Genomic DNA, 26517 nt, shown 5'->3' on the forward strand with positions numbered 1-26517 from the left:
TCAATGGAGAAAAATGAATATTAGAATAACCAAATAGTGTTATCTAAGACCTTTTGGAAATGTTTAGTAAAACAAATAAATTTTGGATGTGCGAGCCTCTCTGTTATCTTTGAACTGCTTCACTGAGATGTCATGTTGTTGTGTGCTTCAGGGGTCGCTATGTGATATTTATGATGGAAAAAAATTCTGTTATTTTCCATGAAGAAACATGACAGAATGAGACAGTTTCTTAAGACTCAGGTCTATGAAAATAAGTAATGGCTTAAATAAAATATACAAATAAAAGTAGTACAACAAATGAATGTAATAAAAAAATTCTATAAACTAATCAACTATACAATAAATGACCCTTTAAAATAAAAATAATGGCCTGCTCCATAAGTCTATTAAAAAGTGCAGCAGTTTGAAGTGAAAAATGTTTGTTTTCAGAGGCGTGACAGCTGAACAGTCTCACTACATCTGACAAAAACCTTTTCAGCCTTATGGACAACTGGCACTTTTTGGGGATAATTGCTATGCTCATTAACGTTTTGAGTTTGGATTTCTAGATTAGCTTGTCCACCTGTGCCCACCCTCCTAACCCAGTTTGCTGTGTGTTTCAGGTGGCGAAGGCTGTGTCTCATTCCCTAAACAACTGCGTTAACTGTCTACCTGGCCAGAAGGATGTGGACATGGCTCTCAAGAGCATCGGAGAGGCCAGCAAGAAGCTACTGATTGAAACCGTGAGTCATCGGAGCTCTGCCGGCACAACATCGGCATCACAGATTGCTTTCCGTTCCCACGGCGGTAGGGAAAAAAGAAACAACCTCGAGAAATATGTGATTAATGACGCGTACAAGTTAAGAGCAGGACTGACCTTTTAAATATCATTTCAAGCATTCTTTAGTGACCACTTTTAAATCATTCAACAGCGTTGTTCATCTGACGGGAGTGTAAACCTGATTTCATTTAAGCATGCAAGTCAGGAAAGGGGCATGATTTACATTTCTATTGCTTTTTAGACATTTGTCAAGTTTCAAATTTAAGACTGAACATGTTTTGGTTTACAGACAGTTTTCAGTTTATAGGGTTAGCACTAAAGTGACATCATTATTGCTGATACACCTGCTGTAAATGCATTGGGGAACTGTTAGATATTACTCTGACGCTTACAAATAATTTAATTTCTTTCATCTTGAATCATTCTATTTTGTGCTGCCTTCAGATCCCACCCGCCTCAAAGTCATTCCAGGAGGCCCAGAGTGAGCTCAACCAAACAGCAGCTGAACTAAACCAGTCAGCGGGCGAGGTGGTCCACGCCTCCAGAGGCTCCAGCAGCCAGCTGGCTGTGGCCTCTGGAAAGTTCAGCCAAGACTTTGATGAGTTCCTGGATGCTGGCATCGAGATGGCTGGGCACACTCAGGTTGGTTTTGTATCTCAATTCCAACATCTGGTCATCAATATTAAGACAGTAGTAGCACGTATCACAACTCAGATATCCCAGTAAAGAGACAAAGACTTCAGACTCCTTTGAAATGTATTTTCACACGCTTGTGTGTGTGTGTCATTCTAGAAAAAGGACGACCAGGTGCAGGTGATTGGTAACCTGAAGAACATCTCCATGGCTTCTAGCAAACTGCTGTTGGCTGCTAAAAGTCTGTCTGTGGACCCAGCAGCAGCAAACGCCAAGAACCTGCTAGCTGCTGCAGCAAGGTACTACAACTGGCCCCTACACACACCCACAAACCATGATTTTTAATATTTACAGCAGATTTGATTGGTAGTATCTCATGATAGATCTTAAGATCAAAGAGTCGATATAAGGCTCAAGGTCCAGGGTTCGGTAATAAGACTAACAGCAAATAATTAGCTGTTCAAAGCTATGAACATAATAATTCTATTTTATTGCTATTGGTTTAGATCTGTTTTTTAAACTACCACTTTACTCATTCGGTAATGAGCATATGGTAAAAGTGTCTATCAAGGCAAGTGGGCTTTGTTATGATTTTCACATTATCAGCAAAATGCACTCAGACATCTGCTTGCTATGATAACATACTCATTAATGGGTTTAATGGGGCCAATTTCAGCTGCCAACCAAAACGGGTCATTTAAAAAATTAAAAGCAAACAAAAAGAGAGATGCAAACAAAATGTTGAGACGATCAGATAAGGGGATGAAATTGATAAGCTTGCACAAACAAAAAAGACGTAGGTATTTGCAAGGGTGAGTGTATAAGCTGTGTTATTAGCACACAGAAACAAGCAGGAATAATTCTCACATTTCAAAAGCGACGCGCACAGAATAAAAGCCTGTTTCCCTTACGCTCTCGTGGACTGGAGTGTGATGTTTGTTCCTCTTCTCTATGCCAGAGCTGTGACTGACAGCATCAACCAGCTGATCACTCTGTGCACACAGCAGGCTCCAGGGCAGAAGGAGTGTGACAATGCCCTGAGAGAGTTGGAGGTAAATAAAACTTTTCCACCTTGCGATCAAGCATTCGCGATCAAGCATTCGCGATCAAGCATTCGCGATCATCAATGGTGTCAGCGAGTTTCAATACAAGCTGTGGATTATAAGACGCCTCTCTTTTCTGGCACTGACTAATGAGAATAAAGTGAAAATAAAAGCCTCTCAAACTTCTTTAAAACCTTTATTCATCTCCCAGGCTGTCAGAGGAATGCTTGACAACCCTAATGAACCGGTCAGTGACCTCTCCTACTTTGACTGTATCGAGAGTGTGATGGAGAACTCGAAGGTAGGCTTTTGACTAAAGCAGACAGACACAAAGCACACGGCACACTTCCAATTAGGCATCTTAAGCGTACCATTTCTTCTCTGCCGACTCTCTGTTCAGGTCCTGGGAGAGTCTATGGCTGGCATTTCTCAGAACTGCAAAACCGGGGATGTGTCTGCATTTGGAGACTGTGTGGGATCAGCGTCTAAAGCCCTGTGTGGCCTCACTGAAGCCGCAGGACAGGTACAGAGTGTTAGAGCAACGATTGTCACGCTCCCTGGGCAAATAAAGAAACAGCAGTCGGGGTGATTATGGGGAATGCTGTTTGATGAGTGTTATTTTTCCACAGGCTTCTTACTTGGTGGGTGTGTCAGACCCTAACAGTCAGGCGGGACACCAGGGTTTGGTGGATCCCATACAGTTTGCTAAAGCCAACCAAGCAATCCAGATGGCCTGTCAGAATCTTGTTGACCCAGAAAGCAGCCCCTCCCAGGTATATCCACTGTTCTGCTCATATACAACCAAAGCCAGTTAATTATATAAAAGTGTAATATACAGTGCCAACATAGCACTGTGGTTACGCTGTTCTGCAGAGATGTTATAGTATGATTCATTATCAGACCAGTGTGTTGGACTGATATGTGTTCAGAATAGCATTTCTAGAAAACAGAATTATTGAAGCAGACGGTTATCCGTTTGCTCAGAATTGCTTAATATTCTGTGCAGAAGCATCCAACTGTTTGGTAGCCAGATGCTTTCCCTGCAGATCTGGAAGTCTAATATTAATATTTGCTCTATTATTGCCTTTATTTCCATCAACAACTGTCTGCGTTGAAGATTAACATCTTTTTGTCTAATTATGCAACTTCCTAAGCACTCTCACATAAGTCACATTTCAGCTCATCGGTCTATACCAGAGATTTTAATGAAAATCTTTTATTAGTAAATGATTTTTAGTTCAAATAAATGGAAATGGCACAAAACTGCATACATACCACATGGGCGTCTGCAGGGAGTTCCTGAGTCAATTCCCTGCTAACCAGACCTTAACTGCATTCTCCTACTTTCTTTCATCTCATTTCTTCTTATCTCTGCGGCGACTGTCTGATGAAGCCAAAAGTTCCAGAAAACGTTCAAAACAAAAATAATAAGACTGTACATTTGCTGTACATTTGGGCCTCTTATATCAAATCTAGTATTTCCAGTAGTCAGCTTTGATCTGATCTATCGCTACAGATACTGTCCTGAATTTATGTTGTAAGATTGCCCATGCCTGCAGTATCACTGACAATTGACCATTTTACTGTTTTACAGGTTCTCTCAGCAGCCACCATCGTTGCTAAGCACACCTCGGCATTGTGCAATGCCTGTCGTCTCGCTTCTTCTAAGACAACCAATCCTGTTGCCAAGAGGCACTTTGTGCAGTCTGCCAAGGAGGTTGCCAACAGCACTGCCAACTTGGTCAAAACAATTAAGGTATGTTTCTATCTTGTCAAAAGTTTGACTCTGTGACCTGATTGTCATTGTACAGCTATAAACTTAGCTTAGACATAACATTTCTGTCTTTTCCTTGTGTGATAACCTGGAGGAATCCCTGTTTTTATGTCATATGTCTGTCTTTTTTAAAATATTTATTCTCAGCGCTTGCTTTTGATAACTTTAATACAGTCAGTTTTAATGCTATTTGTTTCATACACCCTTTTTAAAATTCCATTCTCTCACTTTCCAGGCTTTAGATGGTGATTTCTCAGAGGAAAACAGGAACAGGTGTCGAGTCGCCACGGCTCCACTAATTGAAGCTGTTGAAAACTTGACAACATTTGCTTCCAACCCAGAGTTTGCCAGCGTGCCCGCTAAAATCAGCACTGAGGTGTGGCTCTGTTAACATTAGTGCAGGACTGTTGCGCGTTTTTACAGTTTACCGGTTGAAGAAAAATTTGGAAAATTATGCAAAATTTAGATTGAGTTTGTTTTTTCTTTAGGGCTCTGCAGCACAGGAGCCCATCCTCCAGTCGGCACGGTCTATGCTTGATAGCTCCACCCATCTGCTCAAAACCGCACGCTCATTGGTTATCAACCCAAAAGACCCGCCCACGTGGTCCGTCCTGGCCGGTCATTCTCGTACTGTCTCCGACTCCATCAAGAGTCTCATCACAGCCATCCGGTTAGTTAACAATGATTCAGTGAGACTTGCAAAAGACAAACTACAGCAGGAGTGTTTATGCAAAGGTTTAAGGAACACTTTGACATTTTGGGTGATAGGTACATTCACTTTGTTGCTGATGGTTAGGTGAGGAGATCAATACTGCTCATGTCTGTTAGATAAATATGAAGTTGGTGCCATCATCTGTTCAGATTTAGGTTTGAAAATGGGCAAACAGCTAGGGCAGCAGAATTTAAACAAAAACAAAATAATATCATGATTTGGCAGGGATTGTGAAACCCTTTCAACCCAGGAAGACTCCAAATCACCAGTTTAATAATTTATCGCACTTCAATTGTGCGTAACACAGTTTGTGCTCCCTTTTTATCTGCTTGTATTGCTGTATAAAGCACCTTGAGAGGGGGCAGCCAAAAGCTGTAACCTGGGGTTACGTACACTTGTGTTTTGTGCAGCTCACATTTTTAATCTCCTCTTTCACACAGTTTTGTACCTGACCTTGATCAGAACAAAACTGATGCCCATGAGAGGCTAATTCCATGAGACCAAACACACTGAATGTTAAGGTTCTCATTCGTCTCAGAACATCTGCACATTAGCATTCATGCGTAGCCGGCTTAGCGTCGCTTTCAGTTCTGATGCCCTTATCGCCCGTCTTCCTTTTTAGACTGCAAATTCAGTACTGGGAGTGTAATAGAATTCAGTGATATATTTCAGGCCAAAGAATACACATAGCATCCTGCAGCAGCCGGGCTCATAACTTTGTCAGCCTCATTAAGCACAGAGACGAGATTTTATTTTAGTCTTACTTTTGGTGTGCCACCGTGCATGGAAATGGATGTTTAACGAACTTAATCTGCCCATGAGGCCGGAGCCACAGACAAATCAAAGGCTTCAAAGCTAATTTTGCTGCCTGGCTTGATCTCCCTATGCAGTGACGAGACCCTACAGGCCACAGTTTGGCAGATGTGACCTGAGCATCAATGAGACGAGGAAGCCAGTAGAGAAAGGGGGAGGGGGGGGGGGGGATAGAAATCCTGCAATGTGTCTGTGTTTTAATAATTCCAATGTTAACATTTCTTCTTCTGGTCTTTTCCTTTCTTCATTACTCATTTTTGTCTTTCTGGTTCCCTTTTTCTCCTCTCCTGTTTGCAGGGACAAGGCCCCAGGCCAGCGGGAGTGCGATTCGTCAATTGATAACATCAACAAATGTATCCGGGACATTGAGCAGGCCTCTCTGGCCGCTGTCAGCCAGAACTTACCCAGCAGAGACGACATCTCACTGGAGGTAAGCGGCCATCGGAAGATGGCTCCGAATCTTTGCAGACACAAACTTTGTCTGTGTTTTCATTTGTTTTTTTGTTACTTGCGTAGATATTAATCTGCTCCTTTTGCCTTTTCTTTTTTCCCACTTCCACTTTTCCCACTTTTTTGTATGCTAAATCTGTCGGTTTTGAGTCTATTTTTAGTGGTATTAATGAGGTTTTCTGTCCTTGTCCTTCTCTCAGTCCATTCAAGAGAGACTAGGGATTATTTCTTTCTTTTCCTTTTGTGTCTTTGAGTGTAACAAAACATTTGAATGGCAGTAGTTCTTCTTGCAGTAGTCCTTCAGCACAGTATGGGCAGAATGTGAGTCTTATGTTTAACACCCTGACACTGGCTTTAATGGGGAAGTTTTGGCACCTGCTAAATAATAAAAAGTTTAAGCTCGCATATTAAAAGTCAGAGTAGCTCAGGGCAGTTATCCTTCTGTTATGTTTCCTGCTTTTTAGCAGGTCCCAGCTGCCTTCTTTGAATGCACCTCTGTCTCCCATAAAAAGCAACACAAAAACCAATTTCTTTTTATTTCCTCTCTTCAGGCACTACAAGAGCAACTGACGTCCACCGTGCAGGAAATTGGCCACTTAATTGACCCCGTTTCCACTGCTGCCAGGGGCGAAGCTTCCCAACTAGGACACAAGGTATATAGGGCAGTGCCTTAATTATTATTATACTGCAACTGTGGAGCAACAAAGTTGTCTTTGTCAGCAGCAGGATTCAGTGGCAGGAGTGTTGCCTATATGTTTAGGTTAGCTGTGGGCTGTTATAATTATCTCAGCATTATCTATCATTAAATAATAGTGATTTTTGAAACAAAAAGTTGATGCATTGTTCAAGCAGCAGGGTTAGTTTGACTTTTATATGAGTAAACTTTCACCTCCCACTAGAATGCTCTGTGTCACTGTCCATCTTTGCAAACTTATCAGCATTTCTTCACGTGTTGTAAAGAAGATTATTACTGCAACATATTCCTTTTTTATTCTGTCTGCACACCAAATAGTCTGCTTAATGGCCTGAAATTGTGCCCAGTAAGTGAAATGTATAAAAGGTTTAACACTTATATGACCGTACCATTTTGAAATAATTTGAGAAGCTGCTCATTTTCTGAAACCGTGCTTCTTCACGTGTGAATGTGACACTTAGCACTTCAGCCTACATATCGCTGACTCGTGCTGTTTCTCTGGACTCATTAAAAACTTTTCTTTTACCTCAGGTGACTCAGTTGGCTGGCTACTTTGAGCCACTGATCAAGGCCTCCGTGGGTGTGGCGTCCAAGCTGAAGGACCACCAGCAGCAGATGACTTTCCTGGACCAAACAAAGACACTGGCTGAGTCGGCTCTGCAAATGCTCTATGCTGCCAAAGAGGGTGGAGGAAACCCAAAGGCACGACCATTTTATGCTTTATGCACCTTGTTTAAAGTGCTCCTTCGCTTCCTTTACACATATTGGAAAATGATCTCCATCATTAAGTTTTCCAGTGCATCAACAAGTATAATTAACTGTATTTATTGCACACTTATGATACACAGTGATGTGTCAAAAGGGTGGAGCAAAGGGTGTCACCATTTAGGCCTTTTTAACTCCTCCCAAACAACGGGAGCAAAAGAGTATCACACATGCGTGACGAGGGAGAGACGGGCCTGTGTGCCACCACAGTTTTAATCAGTTGATCAAAATACGATTAAAGTGGAGACTTTCAGCTTTAATTAAAAGGGTTTTACAAAATTTCTGCATTAACCATTTTGGAATTACAGATATTTGGTGGAAAAAACAAAATAAGTAAATAATCCCAGAAGAAATAATAATCTGCTAAATTCTTTAAAATAATGAATGCACACTGACCAGCTCGGCAGCACAAAAAGGTCTGATTACAGAATTATTTCCATGGTTAAGTAAAACAGTTTCACGGCATCTAACCAATTCTTGAAAACTTGGTAAGCACATAATTGTCTTCAAAAACTGTAATGAATGGAAATAAAGAGGGTTTACAATAAAGTGCAAACCACTGGTTACACTCAGAGACAAGATTTTGTATATCTCTAAATAAAAAAGAAAAATCTTTGGACAGATGAAACCAAATGGAGGAAAGAAACAAACTGTTATGTCAGTAACATCTGTTCCCTGAAGGGGTTGAAGAAGATATAACACATATAGGATGAGATATAACACTTCCTGGTTGAAGACACTTCTGTTCACGCCATTAATGCAAACGATATGTGACATATGTGAGGCCCTGCCTGCATATAATACACCCTTATCATCACAGTCATCCCTCAGTTTTGATAGCCGCTCTTCACCGAGCCCAGCTGCACAATGGCGGTGTATCTAATTCCTCTCCTTCAGGGAACAGAAGTTGAGGACAGAACAGTTTGTACCCTTTCAGGCAATTCACTCTGTACACACATAGTATCAAATATATATACATCTCACAAAGCAGCTGCTGAACCAGAGTCAGACCACCATCATCCGACTGCAGGGTAGATCCAGCCGAGAGGACACAATGAACCACTGACGGGACTGCCAGGTCCAAATGATAGAACCAAACAAAAGTGTGCAGTGATGATCAAGTAACTGCAGCACAAACATCATTCACAGGAATACCTGTAAAAAGACCCCATGAGGATGCCATTCCTCTGGTGCAATGTGCTTTCACACTTTGAGGAAAAAAGAGAGTCCCTTTGTACCATATGCCAGGGAGATGGACTCCATAATCCGGTAGGAGAGCCTCTGTTTAGACGGAGATCTACCTCTGGATGGATTAACTAAGCAGACCAACAATTCATCACACTGAGTATCGTCAATATAGGTAGGAAACACTGCACCAGACATAGAGAATACAGCCTACTCTGCTCCTCAGATGGAAAAGTGGGGTGACAAAAGCTCAGATTCATAGAGCTATAAGTTGTAGGAATAACCTCAGGTAAAAACGCAGTATTTGGCCATAATATGATGGGCAAATGGCGCTCGCCTCATGCTAGTCCACATCCAACAAATCTCATGATCCAAAGCATACCACATTATCTGTCAAACACGCTAGAGGCGATGTTATGACATGGACATGCATGGGTACTAGTATGTCATGGCTGCTAGTGTTTATAGTGTACAGAGCTATACTCTCTGCTCAGATTCAGCCAAACGCTGCAGAAGTGACTCGATTTCAGTGCAAATGGATAATGTTCCAAATACATATTGCAAAAACCTAAATGTTACTAAAGGCAAATAAATCCTGATATCCTGATATATGGGTTAGTTTGACAAGGTCATTTTTAAACCTCTGAAAATGGGGGTGCGTGTATTTCACATGTGCTTGTGCTATGTCACATTTCACAGGCATCCCATACCCATGATGCTATAGCAGAGGCAGCTCAGCTCATGAAGGAGGCGGTTGATGACATCATGGTGACACTTAATGAAGCTGCCAGTGAGGTGGGAATGGTGGGAGGAATGGTGGAGTCGATCGCAGATGCCATGGCCAAGGTGAGTGCAGCCGGTTACAGTGTGTCGTCATTTGGATCAGAAGCCACAGAATAACATCTACACCAATTTAAAGATATGTTTAGAGTTTTATTTGGTTAAATTAATTGCACTCTCTGGTTCATAAATAACAGACATTACTGCAGCTCTAAAAAAAACAAACAAACCTCCACCTTTAAGCTCTTTGTCCGCATCAGCGATTGTCTGCTTTTCACCATCATCTATTTCAGCTCATCACCAACTATGTGGTGATTGACAGCTCTATTCTGTCTTCATTTGTGTTGCAAGACAGCATGGCTGCTAGTCAGATAATACATCATCCAACATTATCTTACAATGAGCAAAACCACCTGCTGTCCACCCTGTTCCCAACATCCAAAACAGGCATGGAAAATTAAACATAGACTAAAAACTAAAAATGCAGCAACTTGATATTTTATTCCACAGTTAGAGTCCATTTTAGTATGAATTTTTAAACCTGCGTAGTGGGAAACATCCTGTTTTGAAAGATTTCCCACCTACGGAAGCCAGAATGCTATAAAGAAACTGAGTGTGTGGTAAATGGATTAAAAGTTAATAGCCATAACAGAAGTTGTCTTATGGAAGCAAATGTTACAGAGCAATCAGCATCTAATTAAAGTTTTATTCTTTTCTTGTGTTCATTTGACCCATGACTTCCCGTTGCTCTGTGTAACATCTTGATTACAACCATAATGTTTCCCAGGCGTCATTTAAAAGTCACTGATTAACATATTAATACAAATCACGAGCAACTGAAGCAAAGGAACATTGACTGTGAACGCAGCCATTCTTACTCGGAGTCAGATAATTTGACCTATCTTTCCAATTAACAGTGAAACTATTGGCTTGAAAACCAAGAAAAAGCCTTTTATCTCGAGTACAGGCAGCAGCTAGCATCAGCTAATTATATTTCTCCTTACCGTGCTGAGTGAGGAGCATTGCAAAGGTGAAGAAGCGTCTCAGGAGTGTGGCTTCACCAGAGGGAACAGCATCTTTGCATCAACTTTGTGTGGCATGTCATGAATAATTTATGAAAATGGTTCATTTTTAGTACATGTTGAGCATGCAGGTGCGTGTTTTGTCTGCGTGTCAGTCAGTGCAGTTGATTAAATGGGGATAATCCTCCCCAATAATCCCATTGGCGTAATGGTCACCCTCCATTGTGGTTTTTAGCAGCGGCGATTTAAACAGCTTTTCTGATTAACTTTGAGTCACCTAGTCGAGGCTGCAGATTTTAACGTATTATTTCTATCAGCAGGAGGTGCAAACATCATGCACTTGCAGTATTATGCTATCTTGCAGTACCAGCATGTTTTTCTGGAATCTCTTTTGTCTTCTCTGCCTTTTCCGTGATATTACAAGTAGTCTAATTTGGCAGAAATGCTAGAAACGTATAATGTTTGAACTGCAAGCTGATGATCAAATGTTTTTGGGGTTGATGCGGTTTTAAAGCTGTAATTACAGAGTGCATAATTCATAATGAGTGTTTATCATTCATACAGAGGGTTTCCCTGAATAGAAAGCTGCATTAATGTCGGTTTGCTGATGCCTGCACACCTGACAAAATTGGTATAATTGAAGGGTAGATTAGATATAACGTGCCATTACAAGTTAAAGAGCTGAAAAATTGATTTCCTTCACATTTGAAGATGTTTGTTCCTTTCGCGAAGGACAAACCGATCGTGCCTAAAATGAAAAAATGCAGTGGCAATTTAACTGTGTGTTGATGCGTGTGTTTTTCCTTAGCTGGATGAAGGTACACCACCCGAACCTGAGGGCTCATTTGTGGATTACCAGACCAGTATGGTGAAATACTCTAAAGCCATTGCTGTCACTGCTCAGGAAATGGTAAGCTCTCAAAATAACTCTTAAGATTTTTGTTCCTGAAGTACACCTGTGACCTACGACTGGGTTATTGTTGATTATAAACGAAATACTTTGATTTACATGTCAATTCTGAAATCAAGCTTTTTTCTGATAATCCACGGTTTGATGTTGTAGTTTATCAGCCATCTGCGGTTAGTAGAAATTGTCCTGTCGTGTGGTCCTAATTCTCCATCTTTGTGAGATGACTAGTCGGTTAAATCGAAGCGAATCAAGCTCATTTATAAAAGAAAAATTGATTTTGACTTCACAGCATTTCATAGCGTAGTTAGTAAGTGAGACAGACTTAATGATTTTATCTACCTGGGAGAATCCAAAGATGTGATTAAAATTATTTATCCACCTGCAGTCCCTCGTTTATTTTAATGTTCTCCATTTGTCACATCTCTACTTTCGTCCTCTCATTTGATCACTTTGGTAACCTTGTGATCATAGCCTTGATTTTACTATGAGTTAATGATTTTTGATAGTTTGTTGAAGAAAAGTTAATCTGGGTTTTTTTTAGTGCCGAATTTCTTTTTCCCTCCATTTATCAGATGACCAAATCAGTGACTTGTCCAGATGAGCTGGGAGCCCTGGCATCACAGGTGACTGTGGACTACAGCCAGCTCGCTGTTCAGGGACGACTGGCTGCTCACACAGCTGAACCAGAGGAGGTGAGGAGGACTCTGAAAACAGTTTTTACTTACAAAAGAGCTCTGCTCCTTCAATATGGGAATTTTCTTTTTGTGACCTTTAGGCTGCTGTGGATTTAAAGAGAACCTAATGTGCTCTTCCTTATTTTCTGTTATTCATATATAAATATATTTACTGTAGGTGAATTTTCATCAAAACTCTAGTTTCAGGCTTCTCTAAACACTCTGTTATGTTTTTTTTTTTTTTCTTGGCTGTGTGCATTGTGAACACAGAAGCTCCATCCACCTGCTCAATTCTTATTTACAAAGGGCAGCCAGTCAGATGAAAGTTGGCTTGAAGGGCAGGGGAATGGAGCAAAAAAAGCTTGTTTCAAACAATACATGAACTGAGGGGCTGAACCATGACCTGTATAATCATGCAAAGCTTCTCTAGTCCAGGAACATAAATGTGGCATTTTTTCATACATACATACTTTTTTTTTTTAAACTATTATTTTAATAATAATAAAAAAAAAACTCCTTTATGTTCTTGCTTTGGTTTGTGTTTGTAGATTGGTTTCCAGATCAAAACCCGAGTGCAGGACCTTGGTCACGGCTGCATCTTTCTGGTACAAAAGGCCGGAGCTCTGCAGATCACCCCGTCTGACAGTTTTACTAAGCGGGAGCTCATTGATTGTGCCCGTGCAGTCACAGAGAAGGTATTGTTCTGTCAATAAAATGGGACCGCCTTATTTAATTAAAAACACACTGTGCTTTTTTAAATTTTGTTCCGGTTTTGTTACAATAGTTCTGCCCACTACTGATCTTAGTTCCCCCATCCATTAACCCAAACCCATCGGGCTAATTGTTGTCGATTGTTTGTTTGCTTCATCTTTAGGCTGCAGATATTTCTGCTTGGCCGAGTATGTTCCGCTCTGAACTCTCTGTGTTGTTCTTTCATTGAATGTTAGAGTAAAATTGTTTTTAGCGATGTAGTTCACATGAAGTGATTCGGCTCTGGTGGGTTTTATCTGTGTGTGGTTTAATTATAGGATTCCAAAGCATGTATAATGTATATGTATTATACACATCATACTTTTCTTATCAAGTTTTCTCTTGTCTGAGCTTTTCACAGCTGTTATTTCTAATAATTCAAGCGTGCCAGTGTTTTTAATACCACTTACACATAAGAAGGAAATACTTCAAAAACATCACACATACTTATTTCAGTGACTTAGCACATTGCAACGTACTGACATTTTTTCCCCTCTTGCTCTTCTCTGTTTTGACCAGTAAAAATATACTTTACTCAAACTGAGCCAAAAGTAACACTACTTTGCTGCAAACTGCCAAAGTTGTTTGTCCTTATTAATGTGCATCATAAAATTTACCAACCTATCCTAGATGGGCGAAAAAAGCCTTCATCTGAGCATCCTCACCTGTGTGGTTAATGGTCTGCTCACGTCCCCAGGTGTCTTTGGTGCTTTCAGCCCTCCAGGCAGGCAATAAGGGCACTCAGGCTTGCATTACAGCAGCCACTGCTGTGTCTGGGATCATTGCTGATCTGGATACCACAATAATGTTTGCGTCCGCCGGCACACTCAACGCAGAGAACGAAGAGTCCTTTGCCGACCACAGGTTAGTGCTTGAAACGCACCCAGTGGTGCAAGACATTTCTACAAGACCCAACAGGAGTCTAAAATCCACCCTGTTGTTATCTTTCATCCCAGACTGACAGAGTGACATATTACCTGCTGAACGGGGAGGAAATCTCTGCTGATAGAAACAATAAATTATCCTAAGGCTTTGAAAAATGCACAGAGTGACACTTCTCTTATTGTCCTGCTCTCACACTTGTCCGCTCTAAGGCAGCACTTCCGCCGTTAAATACTAGTGCGTGAAGAAAAATACAGCAAAACGGGTAGAGAATAGACGTGTTCCATTACTTAATTATCATTGTAGTTCCTTACAGATGGTTGTTTGTGACGTTTCACTGTATCTCACTGAAGAATCTTTGAAGTGTAGATAAGCAGTCTCGGGACACGATGAAAGAAAACAGAATCACTTAATCTCCGAGCATAGCTCACACAGCTACCTCAGAATAATAGAAGAAACTCTGCAGCTGCTATAATCTCTTTTGTCAATTTTAGGAAAAGAATAACTGACATGACTTGTTATATAACCTTAGCAATCCTCCTAATGTTTGCACAAGCTTTCATGAAGAAATGCCTTTAATATTAAAAGAGATGTGCAGCAATATGTATGTCCTTTTCACAGCAGTTCTCACACAGTTGATTTTTTATGTCTTTTTCCCCCTTGTTTAATCTTTCCTTTTCTGTTTCAGGGAAAACATTTTGAAGACTGCTAAAGCTCTGGTTGAGGACACAAAGATGCTGGTGTCCGGCGCAGCTTCCGGTCAGGAGAAGTTGGCACAGGCTGCTCAGTCTTCTGCCAAGACCATTACCCAGCTCACAGATGTGGTCAAATTGGGTGCTGCCAGCATTGGCTCTGATGACCCTGAGACACAGGTTGACCATTATTGTGTTTGTAATCCTCTCATTTCTGTTTGTCCTTTGTCCAGTGTGCCTGTTTAATAGGAGGAATTATGGAATTATGAACTGCGACTGGCAATAACCTTTCAGTGTTTCTGCTTTCCTGGACTGCGCAGTGATTAGTCAGTGTCTTTCTGTCCTTTCTCTAGGTGGTGCTGATAAATGCTGTCAAAGATGTGGCCAAGGCATTGGGTGAGCTCATTAGTGCCACCAAGTGTGCCGCTGGCAAGGCAGCCGATGATCCATCTATGTACCAACTAAAGAGCGCTGCGAAGGTGAGGAGATCAGTCTGCAAGTGCTGAAACTGTCATCTAATTTAACATCCTCCAGTGGGCTCGAATATAGAAATCTGGATATTGGAATTTTCTTTATTTTACTCAACAAAAACAATCAGAGATCTATTTGATTTTTGTTGGTTTCTCTTATGTTCATATTTTCTGATTATACTAATGGAAAACTGAAACTGACATCAGTTTAAATTGATGACAATAATTCCACCGTCCTACATCCTGTATGCGCAGACATCCTCCCCTTACTCAGGCCGAGTCATTAATCAGTAAAATCACCCACAATAGTTAAACTGGAGACTTGGTAATGGAAATTGTCAGGCTGTTCGGGATAGCAGGAAGCGTCTAATACTTCTAACCAAGATGATTATGCTTAGTGCTTTGCTCCGGCACACATGCGCTGTAAATTTTCAGAGTCACGGCTCATAACTCACCGATGACACTGTCGACTGCTCATTATCACCTCAACCTGTAAAGCCTGGGGAAAAAAAAGTCAGTTCTCAGTCAGCAACACCACAGAGTGTCATGAAGTCTCTCTGAAGATCACAACATGCCTCACATACAATTTTAGGACCGGAGGTGGGGTGGTGGGGGGGTTAACTCTGACAAATCAGTCTTTCCTTTATGGGGCTTGTGTGCCCCCTATCTTTCAGTATGGTGCATTACAGCTGATTTTAACTGGATGTGTTCTGTTTTTATGTCCTCTCATTGTTCCAACATAAGTGTGAAATTACGGAGCTATAGAAATGTCATCTGAATTAAATTAGTTCAAACTATAAATGAAGACACGATGAGCCAAGGAAATATATATATTTTAAAAAGTGTGTCACCCATATATGATGATCGTCAGGGCTGTGTCCACCAGTGTAGTGAAATATCTTGATTGGGGATGTGTTTATATGCTCAATTACTTATAAAATAAACAGTCCTAGACGTTTTTTGTTTTTTTTTAAAATAAATTACAACTACATATACATTTATTACAAAAACACAACCAAATACTGAACCTCCTCGTTGGTAATATTATCATAGTAATAAGACTGTTGTCTTAAATATTCCATAATGTCAGTCATTTGCGGTTTGTTCTGTTGTCCTTCCTCTATTTCTAATTCAGAGCTTGGATGTGGCTGAACACGATGTTCTCTGTTTTCTCCAGGTGATGGTGACAAATGTGACATCCCTGCTGAAGACGGTCAAAGCTGTGGAAGACGAAGCTACTCGCGGTACCAGAGCGCTTGAGGCTACAATCGAGTGCATTAAACAGGAAATGTCGGTAAGGACGAGTCGAGAGGCTAAGCTTGTGAACGTTAGTTAGCAGTATGGTGGCATCACACATTTCAGAAAGGGGACTGATCAGTTTGGAAGTGTGATGAGTAATATTTTTGTAATTATTGAAAATGTCGCATGAGTGACAAAGTAAACATCTTTAGTTTTTTTTTTTCCACAGTTAGGAGTTATTGATTTTAATATTCCCTGAATTAAGTTTGTGATCTGAAATGTCCACAGGTGTTTCAATCCAGGGATGCTCCCAACAAGACAACCACACCTGAGGAGTTCATTCGCATGACTAAAGGAATCACCATGGCAACTGCTAAAGCGGTGGCTGCAGGGAACTCTGGCCGACAGGAGGACATCATCCATACTGCCAACGTCAGCCGCAAAGCCATGTCAGACATGCTCACTACCTGCAAGGTGCTCTATTGCCACAAACAAGTCATGCATGTCTAAATTTGATTTATTGTGGTACTTCCAAAATGTTGCAAAAAAAAAAAGAAAATGTGTCCATCTACCCATTATTTCCCACTTATCTGAATTTGGTTGTGGTAGCAAAGGCTAAGCAGGGTATTCCATCTTTAAGGCTGAGCCCAGCATCATCAGCATCAATCGTTTTTGCCACTACAAATGCAAACCAAAAACTGAAATTAGAATTCTGACCCACAAATGTCATCCCCACACAAATTTATAAGTGTGTGTTTGTGTCTTTCAGCAAGCAGCCTACCATCCCGAGGTCAGTGAGGAGGTGAAGAACAGAGCACTGATGTTCGGAGCAGAGTGTACAACTGCTTACATTGACCTACTGGAACATGTACTGCTGGTAGGTTGAATACTGCACCAGCAAGTCTGTAAAAATAAAAGACTTGTACAAACGCTAATCTCATTATTTGATACTTTAAGCATCTTTAATATAAGCATCCACCATTGCAACACTATTTATGTATCTATATATAAAAAATAATAAGGAAAAGTTTCTTTTAAGTTTACACTGTTGCACCCGTGTGTTTGTAGGTCCTGCAGAAGCCTACTGCAGAGCAGAAGCAGCATCTGGCAGCTTGTTCCAAGCGAGTAGCCGGAGCAGTAACAGAGCTCATCCAGACTGCTGAGGCCATGAAAGGTAATGCACACAGTGCATCACCACATGTTACACAAGGAGTCCTTTTGAGATGTCATGCAATAAACCCAAATACATATGAGTAAAGCTTTTATTTACTTTCTAATAAAGATCCCAACAAATATTATATTGCTATTAATAGTAGAATGTATTTTTAAAAAGCTCATGTAACAGAAAAAAATATTTATTTACTCAAACATTTGGTAATATTCCTGTCCTCCTTCTCTTGCTACAGATGGAGGTAAGTTAGGGCCGTTTTCTGTTCTGTGCCAGTTGTGAGCTCTTAAATAATTTCTCTCCTCAGCGCTAACATCGATTTTATTTAATCTCATCAAATCCAGCTGCTCTCAGGCTTCTCAGTTACATCCATCTGCTCTATCCATCATGCTTTCTTTTATGTTCCATTACTCTGTCTCCATCGCAGTGAATGATGGTTTGTTGTCAACTATGCATGGGATGTGAAGATACATGGCACACTTTCCTGTGTGTGGTCACGGTGTACTTGTTTTCTTTGGATCACAGCGTGAAGCATGTTCGGTCAAAACACTGCTTTGTGAAGCATTAATAAAATCCTGTTTGCAAATTCAAATCTTATTCATGAATATGGGTGTGCTTGCCTGCCTCAGGTTCAGAGTGGGTGGATCCCGAGGATCCAACAGTGATCGCAGAGACGGAGCTGCTCGGAGCAGCGGCGTCCATCGAAGCAGCAGCTAAGAAGCTCGAGCAACTCAAACCCAGAGCCAAGCCAAAGGTGGGTGACTGTATGGTGAATAAATGAGGAGAGAGGTGAAGGAGATAATCGTGTCAACATAATGTTAAAGAGAAAGACAACCTGTCAAAAGGCCTTTTTCCATTTTATTTACAGTTTAAAGCTTTCTAAGATATTGTTTCTGTCAGCAGTCTCTGGAAATAAAGAAGAAATATTCATCATGAAGCTCATAAAAGTCTTTCATCATGATAGATGATGTGCGGATAGAAATACTCTGTTACAAGAAAATGTCCTGACTTGAAAATTTAAAGAATGAATGGAAAATCATTCCTAAACAATCCATTTACTAATGGCTATAGGTGATGTTTATATGGAATTTTAAAGATGATGTGATGAGCAGCTAAAATACTTTAAAATCATTAAATATTATTTTGAAGATAAAGAGAGAGTTGTTTCCAAGACGCAAAAAGGGGAATAAACCGCAAAAACATTACAAAAGACCTGTAACCAAACCCCTCAGGATCCCCTGCTGCCCACATTAGTTAAATCTTTACAATTTTAGTGAATGTTAAGTCTAAAAAGAAAATGATAATCTAACTTTTCTATAATATAGATTATAGATTAGTGAGCTGGAGTACTTTGGTGCTAATTTTATCAGGTAACCAAATTAAAATTGTTTTATTAAAAAGTACCAACATAACAATGTAACTGTTAAAAGTAAAAATATACACACATTGCCTAAAAATGATAACCTCTAGAGTGTTATTATGGCCCGAGCACTAGTGTGTGAAGGACCTATTGTAATCGCTTTGTTTATCATAGCATTATTATTGACTGTGTGTGTGATTTTACTGTTACAGCTTGCTTAAATGCTTTTTATATAGCAAAAATTTAATGGTGACCAATAAAAGGTCAGGTCCTCTGCAAAGAGTCACAGGAGGCATCTGAAATGTTATTGGATGTGGTTGATAGTCTCACTGTAAAACACCTGATATTATGATGTTGCCCAGCAAGCACCTAACAACAAGCCAACCAGTGCTGTAATGTGGACATGTGTTAGTTTATTTAATGTAAAAACTAGTGATTTAGAGTAGAGTGCACTTTGATCGGAGCGCTAAATATTTCACCTTTTCAGATTACAGCTCATCCTTGTAACTGCCAAGTGATTTGTTGACTTTTAGATAAAACTTCTTATTTTGATCTTTGGACTGCAGAGTGTTTACAGCTCTGTACATTACATAAATGAGCTTTGTAGGAATATGTTCAAGTATATCCTAAACAGTGCTCTGTGCATGCCTGTAAACATCTTTTTGTGTGGTTTATATCCAAGTTTCAGTGTTATTATTGGAAGTTGTACAAGGAGCAATTTTACGGTAACAAAATAGCACATTTTGTTTTGTTGCATTACTGAAAGGGTGCTCTATCGCTTGTCCTGTCTGTAAAGCTGTTGTATTCAGAACTGTGCAAAAATCTTGAGCCATCCCTTATTTCTTTAAATTTTGCTTCAGAGAAGCAGCCTGGCTTATATTTTTCTTAACTGATCTTGAGCTATAGTTCTCCAGGTTTTCAAAGTTTTTCTTTGTTTATTTTCTGGCCAGTCTTGAAACCTGACAATTTTCAGAGGACTTTTTTAAGCTGCTTAACATTGACCTATGAATTATGCAAGCATAAAAAATGAGTCTAAGTCAAATGATGAATCTGAATTGTGTCTACACATAACAGACACGAACCAATTTCTAGTTGTATCTTGAGGCACTTTATTATTTGCCGCTTATCACAAACTTGTAGTTTGTTCAATTCAATTTTATTTACATAGCACTAAATCACAACAGGTGTCGCCTCAAGGTGCGTTATAGAAATCCCAACAATCAAACAACCCAATTTGAGCAACCACTTGGCAACAGTGGAAAGGAAAAACTCCCTTTTAACAGGAAGAAACCTCTGGCAGAACAAGGCTCAGAGAAGTTTTTCTGCATCACTCTCAGACAGGATGTTTCCAATTTTAAAGAGATGAGGCCTCCAATTTTCCATTTGTCCCCATTTCTTTAGTTGAATCTACAAAAATGCCAAAGACAAATTTTGACAGGTATAAAATAGTATTTTTACAAAAACGTGTTTCCCAAAACACTGGCACTGTTTTAAATTGAGGAAACTGGACAAGAGGAGGACAGAAGAATTGTCCTAAAAATTGTCTACAGCAGATGGAGAGTATCTGAAAGTAATGTCTTAAGTAATGAAGAGCAATCCAGCAAATACCTGACACAAAACCTGAGAGATGCATCTGGACCTTCAGTTGATTGATCTACTGATCACTGAAGCCTCAGCAGAAATGGTCTCAGTGGAAGGGTAGCTGTCAAGAAGCCATTCTTAACGAAGGGAAACCAGGATGAACGGCTGAGGTATGCCAAACTATGTATGTACAGAGGTCAGGAGAGAAATTCACAACAGTAAGCCACCTTGTCAAAACTCATGGAATTATGAATGCAGAATTGTGATCCATCATGCAATACCAGGAATAAAGCATGACAATGATTCCCGAAACGATGCCAATGCAGTGAAACCATACTTGGACAGAAACCACACAATGGGAAACTGCGTCATGGACTGGCCTCCCCAGAGCCCGGACCTCAACATTTTTGGAACAGTGTTGTCTCATCTGGACAGAAAACAAAAGGCAGCCAACATCCAAAGAAGAGACTGAAGAACTTTTCTTGAAGAGAATTTAAAGAAATTACAGAAAAGCTTACCTAAGAGAGTTCAGGCTGTGCTGAAGAATAAAGGCGGTCATAACCTCATTAGAACTGTCCAAACTAAATTACATAATTCAATAACCCGTTTCCACCCATTTTCTATTTTCGTGCAAGTTATGAAGAAATGAGGGATGGCTCAAGAGTCTTACACAGTACTGTGCGCATATGTGCATATATATATATATATATATATATATATATATATATATATATATATATATATGTATATATGTATGTATGTATATATGTATGTATGTATATATGTATATATGTATATATGTATATATATATATGTATATATATATATATGTATATATATATGTATATATGTATATATGTATATATATATATATATGTATATATATATATATATATATATATATATATATATATATATATATGTATATGTATGTATGTATATATATATATATATATATATATATATATATATATATATATATATATATATATATATATATATATGTATATGTTCATGGAAGTATTAATGTGATCTCTGTAGCTGACACTTGTTATATTGACAAACTCACTAAAATTCATGATACTATACATAATATTGTCTTCATTCAGATCGATTCAAACACCATCATGTTTACTGTGCCCTCCCTCCTGTTCATCCCACTCCTCCACCACCCACCCTGCCACCGATCCAGCCACCTGTGTTAGTTCATTGTAGTTCTAGCTTAAGCCTGTCCCAGTCTGTGTCTTCTAGCTCCCAGTTAACCCCCCGCCCTCCCTATTCCTTCCCTGCCTGCCCCCACCACCGGAGGCCTTCTCTGCAGGGCTCTGTCTGATATGTTTGATATATTAGGTTGTTATTCAGTCCCAACTATATATCAAACATATTCCTACAGTGTCCCGCTCTGTCTACAGACATGTAGTGTGAATGTGTTTGTGTGAAAAGTGTGTGTGCGTATGTGTTTAAAAGAAAAAGAAAAGAAAAAAGCAGATGAGTATAATAGGATGCTTTCTATAGAGTCTTGCTTGATGTTGTTGTATGTAGCTCCTTATCAGCTCTTGCAGTTTGAGAAGAAGCTCTGTATCTGGATGAATCATCATTTTGTTTCTCTTACCAAGTGTCCCAGCCTTGGTCACTGATGATCAGTCAAGTCCTGTCTAAAAATGTGCATACAAAATGTTATTCAACAGAGTAATAAATCCAAAGTTCATCTGTTTCCAGTGATAAGTACTTCAGTTTGAGTAGAGGATTAATCAACTTTGATATTTCTTTAAATTTCACCCTGGCGAAAGACTTAATCATTTGAATGGTTCTCTTCTCCCTCAGCAAGCAGACGAGACCCTGAACTTTGAGGAGCAGATCCTAGAGGCAGCTAAATCCATTGCTGCAGCCACCAGTGCTTTGGTTAAATCAGCCTCAGCTGCCCAGAGAGAGCTGGTGGCTCAGGGGAAAGTGGGCTCTGTCCCTGCAAATGCTGTGGATGATGGACAGTGGTCCCAGGGGCTGATCTCTGCTGTAAGTGCTGGAGTGAAAAGTGTTGTTTTACACAGGTTACAATCACATCTGCCAGAAATTAACTTTAAATAAATTAACTTGTTTTTTCATGAACAGGCACGTATGGTAGCAGCAGCAACTAGCAACCTGTGTGAGGCAGCTAATGCCTCGGTGCAGGGTCACGCCAGTGAGGAGAAACTCATCTCTTCAGCCAAACAGGTGGCAGCCTCTACTGCTCAGCTGCTGGTGGCCTGTAAGGTGAAGGCTGACCAAGACTCTGAGGCCATGAGGAGACTGCAGGTAAACACAGCAGGTTAATTTAAAAGCGTTGATATGAAGAGGATTAGCGATCATCTTCAATAGCTTTTTACTTTACAGGTGTGCATTTAATTAGAAAATGTTTATGCTCGTCTTTGCACCAGTTAAAAGGAACTGATTGCTTTTAGTCAAACACCGTAGTTTTCTCATCTTGAGCTGCTAGTACTTGTATATTTTTGTTTTTATGTTGTTGTTCTGTTCTGTAAATGATGTATTTGCCCTTTAGATCGCTGGAAATGCAGTGAAGAAAGCATCTGACAATTTGGTGCGGGCAGCTCAGAAGGCAGCATTTGAAAAATCCGATGAAGACAACGTGGTGGTGAAGACGAAGTTTGTGGGTGGAATTGCGCAGGTAATGCTTTTAAGCAGCATTTAATTTTGAAACCAGTTTCTGTTGCATTAAAAAAATTAATCTGTTCATTCTGGTGTGTTTAGCAGTTTTATTGTTAGTGAAATTTGTCCTTCATATCCACTGGTTCACACATCTCTAGTCACCAGCTTTACAAATAATTTCAGTTTCTCATTCTTCAGCACTGCTGGGCAATTATTGATTTGATGCTGCTGAAAAATGCTGACAAGCTATTGAAATGCCCTCTACTTGTTAATTATTTCACGTCTCCTGATGGTTGTCAGTGTTCTCAGAAAAGATTTTTGTCTTCTTCAGTCAATACATGGAATTCAAATCCCCTGTTTTTGTACACAAGTGCATTCACACACATCTTAAGTTAGACCATACAACCAATAAACACACAGAAACATAAGGCATAAAGACACTGAGGTAGTAAATGTTCTAAAAATTGCGATTACATTGCGACAATTACATATTTTGCAGGTTTTGGGTCGTGTGTGTATTAAAAAAGGTTAAAATGATATATGCTCTGACATAAAAGTTTCCTCACTGTCTGTGTAGATCATTGCCGCCCAGGAAGAGATGCTGAGAAAGGAGAGAGAGCTGGAAGAAGCCAGAAAGAAACTGGCCCAAATAAGGCAGCAGCAGTACAAGTTCCTGCCCAGCGAACTGCGAGAGGACAGCAACTAGTTATTCAGCCTCACCTTTGCTGCTACGTACGCTTGCACCAGTGTGAAGAGCACATCTGTTTTTGTGTGCATATTTGTATCCTGCTAATGGCACACCTGGACCGGTACGCCGTCCTCCAGTGAATCCAGATAAGTTGTGACTGATTAACAAACCCAGGTCTGCATTGAACACCACTGACAACATGTAAGGTCATCTTCTAGCACGTATTAAAAACTACTGCGTGATACTGACTACTTTGTGAAAACAACAAAAAGATTGTGGTGATCGCCTGAAGAACTCCTTCATGTCCTAACGTATAACTACTTCAAACTGATGTGATCTAAACCAGAATGTGACATGCTTAGTTCAAACAGCACATGTGCTCTCACGTTTGTTCTTAAGCGCCATTTTTGTAATGTTTAACAATTTGCAGCTCTTGTGCATAAACTTTAAAGTGAAGAACTGATTGTATTGCTGTTCACGTCACATAGCCATTTAACTGCAACGACACCCTGAAAGCAAAAACATTTCTGCTTGGTACTCTGATATTGTATGAATGTTTGCCTGTATACCCCAATCTGGCACCTTAATGTCTGTCTGAATCGTGTAAATCACTGTGGCATGACTTGACTTTAATTCAGTGGCCATAAAACCTAATATGAAGGAAGGCCAGATTTTGCATATGGATGTTTCTTGGGCCATTTCAACAATGAAAGTGTTTTGGGGTTTGTTTTTTTTGTTTTTTTGGCAATCCTCTCTTCGTGTAGAGAGTTACAGTATATAAGCGTCTTTGTTTCCTTTCTTCTCATTTTTATACTCTTTGTTTGCTCCACGTGCAAAACTTCTTTAATGCAACTTGCAGGAAATTCTACGTTTGTCACAACCCTTGACTTTAGGACCTCATGTGCAGCCTCTAAGACTCAAATAGAATGTTTTACATTATGTTACCATGTAAATGCTTTCCTACGCAGGGCATGTTACCATAAAATGGATATTTATTACTCCTGAGTATTTTTAGCAGAGAGGGGTCTCTTTCAGGGTCGCAAACGGTCTCATTTATTTACTACCACTAGCAGAGTCCTGGGTGGCTTCTTGGCAAGATATCAAATATCTTCAAAGACCTTCAAAAGTCTTTTTTTTTTTTTTTTCCCCCAATTATTTGTCATTTCAGGTAATGGGACCTATATACAGTATAAACAGAATATGATCATGATGCAATAAGATGGATGGTGCTTTAGGGGGCAGTATTAGCTTCCCTTCTGCCATGTAAACTTAAAGTAATAATCCAGAGCTCTGCCTATACTTTTCGTGCAGAATGGAAAAGTTTGCGTAACCCTGCAGGCCGACTACTACGTAATGCATGTTTGGAATAACTGGAAAGATGCCAGGGATCAGTTGAATTAGCCGAATGCCATGCAGAGTGCCACTTCTATGCATGCACTTTTTCCTGATGATTAGTCCCAACAGATTTACTTTGGTCCTTATATGTTAGTATTTTTTTTTTTTCTTTCATTTTTTTCCAGCAAAATTCATCACTGCCAGGGACTGATGTTATTTATCTCCACATTTCTAAATTCGAGAAACAACAAAATTCAGAATCTAAAAGATGAATGAATAAATAAATAAATACACGAATAAATCTTTAACATGAATGGCCTGAAAGTGAAGAGCCTGCAACACTAATCCTTCTCCTGTTCTGGGTGCTCCGTTACTGAACTTGCTATTCGCTGCAATAGAACAACCTTTTGTTTGTAATGTGTTTTGTTCACATGTCTTACTATATGGACTCTGTTTCAATATTACAGTAGATTGTGAGAATAGGTCCTGCTGTGAAAATGCATGGCTTTGTGCTTCGGATGCAGATAGTTTCAGACCTCCACGTGAGACCATCACCTTTAAGTTTGTTTGTTTTGAAGCATTGGAACTGAATTCAGAGACATTTTCTGCCATTGTGTTTTTTTTTTTTTTTTTGTGTGAGCGTGAGAAGCGAGGGGTGGGTTCACTGCTTTATCAGTCAAGTCTGTAGTGTTTTTATTAGTGCCTTAGTCCGTAGCCCATACACTGTTTGGTCTGCTTATGTGACAGTTTCACCTCAGTGGTCAATAGAAGGTAGTGGACACGCTATTTTTTTTGGTTCTTTTTCTTTTAAATGTAGGTTCATGTCTGTGGATTGTTAACATTTGATTTCCCACTCGCTAGCGTACTGTTCCTCTAAGTGCTGAAAGCAACTGCACCCCCTTTATTTTCCTCTCTGCCACATGCAAGGCCTTTTAGGGATGATGGAGGAACTGTCTGCCAGTCAAAAAAAAAAAAAAAGTGTCGTCCTTTAAAATGTATTATCAGTATGCCGTAGATACTGAATATGTATATTACACGGATGAACACATTCCATGGGCATGTACCACAGTGCTTCTAAATGACGACAGACTGGACACGTGAGCCTGTCGACTGCTTTATTGTGTGTTATGAAGTCACTGAAATCTTATGGGTGGGCTTTCTTTCCTTGTGCTTTTAAAACTATGAACGAAACATGTGATAAGAACATTTCGATATATCTGTCACCATTAAGATGTTGTGATTCATTTTCAATGCTGTGGACAATTTGAAGTGTTCTGTATGTTTTGTTTTGGTTTTCGCCCCCTTGACAGAAATAAAATTAGGAATTCGCTACAATAAAAGTAAATGATAACATACAATATAAAAGATATTTATCTGGCCTCGATAAAAACTATTTTTTGTATTCACTGAAAATAAAGCATTTCAATGTAATAAAAATGTGTGTGGTTGTTTTACTTGTAATGTGCACGCAGTCAGATCTGCAAGTTTCTGTAT

At 39.8% G+C, this 26517-nt stretch overlaps 1 protein-coding gene across 2 annotated transcripts in view; it reads left to right on the forward strand.

The window, feature by feature from the left end:
- The window catches only part of LOC308398560 (talin-2), a 99424-nt gene extending 73407 nt beyond the window's left edge, over nt 1-26017 (forward strand). For both annotated transcript variants that reach the window (XM_080885260.1, XM_080885261.1), the window contains exons 30-58: nt 603-722; nt 1205-1402; nt 1553-1692; nt 2352-2445; nt 2648-2737; nt 2837-2959; nt 3066-3209; nt 4031-4192; nt 4446-4586; nt 4699-4880; nt 6033-6165; nt 6737-6838; nt 7411-7581; nt 9529-9675; nt 11440-11541; nt 12114-12233; nt 12764-12910; nt 13663-13829; nt 14536-14719; nt 14893-15018; nt 16187-16303; nt 16537-16722; nt 17018-17125; nt 17317-17422; nt 18046-18170; nt 22182-22370; nt 22467-22649; nt 22894-23019; nt 23578-26017. In XM_080885260.1, the coding sequence (XP_080741386.1) occupies nt 603-722; nt 1205-1402; nt 1553-1692; nt 2352-2445; nt 2648-2737; nt 2837-2959; nt 3066-3209; nt 4031-4192; nt 4446-4586; nt 4699-4880; nt 6033-6165; nt 6737-6838; nt 7411-7581; nt 9529-9675; nt 11440-11541; nt 12114-12233; nt 12764-12910; nt 13663-13829; nt 14536-14719; nt 14893-15018; nt 16187-16303; nt 16537-16722; nt 17018-17125; nt 17317-17422; nt 18046-18170; nt 22182-22370; nt 22467-22649; nt 22894-23019; nt 23578-23706 (4062 nt within the window). In that variant the 3' untranslated portion in view covers nt 23707-26017. The remainder of the gene's footprint in view (nt 1-602; nt 723-1204; nt 1403-1552; nt 1693-2351; nt 2446-2647; nt 2738-2836; nt 2960-3065; nt 3210-4030; nt 4193-4445; nt 4587-4698; nt 4881-6032; nt 6166-6736; nt 6839-7410; nt 7582-9528; nt 9676-11439; nt 11542-12113; nt 12234-12763; nt 12911-13662; nt 13830-14535; nt 14720-14892; nt 15019-16186; nt 16304-16536; nt 16723-17017; nt 17126-17316; nt 17423-18045; nt 18171-22181; nt 22371-22466; nt 22650-22893; nt 23020-23577) is intronic.
- The last annotated feature ends 500 nt before the right edge of the window (nt 26018-26517 follow it).

The sequence above is a fragment of the Rhamphochromis sp. 'chilingali' genome (assembly GCF_963969265.1).
Source record: "Rhamphochromis sp. 'chilingali' genome assembly, chromosome: 6".
NCBI lineage: Eukaryota > Metazoa > Chordata > Actinopteri > Cichliformes > Cichlidae > Rhamphochromis > Rhamphochromis sp. 'chilingali'.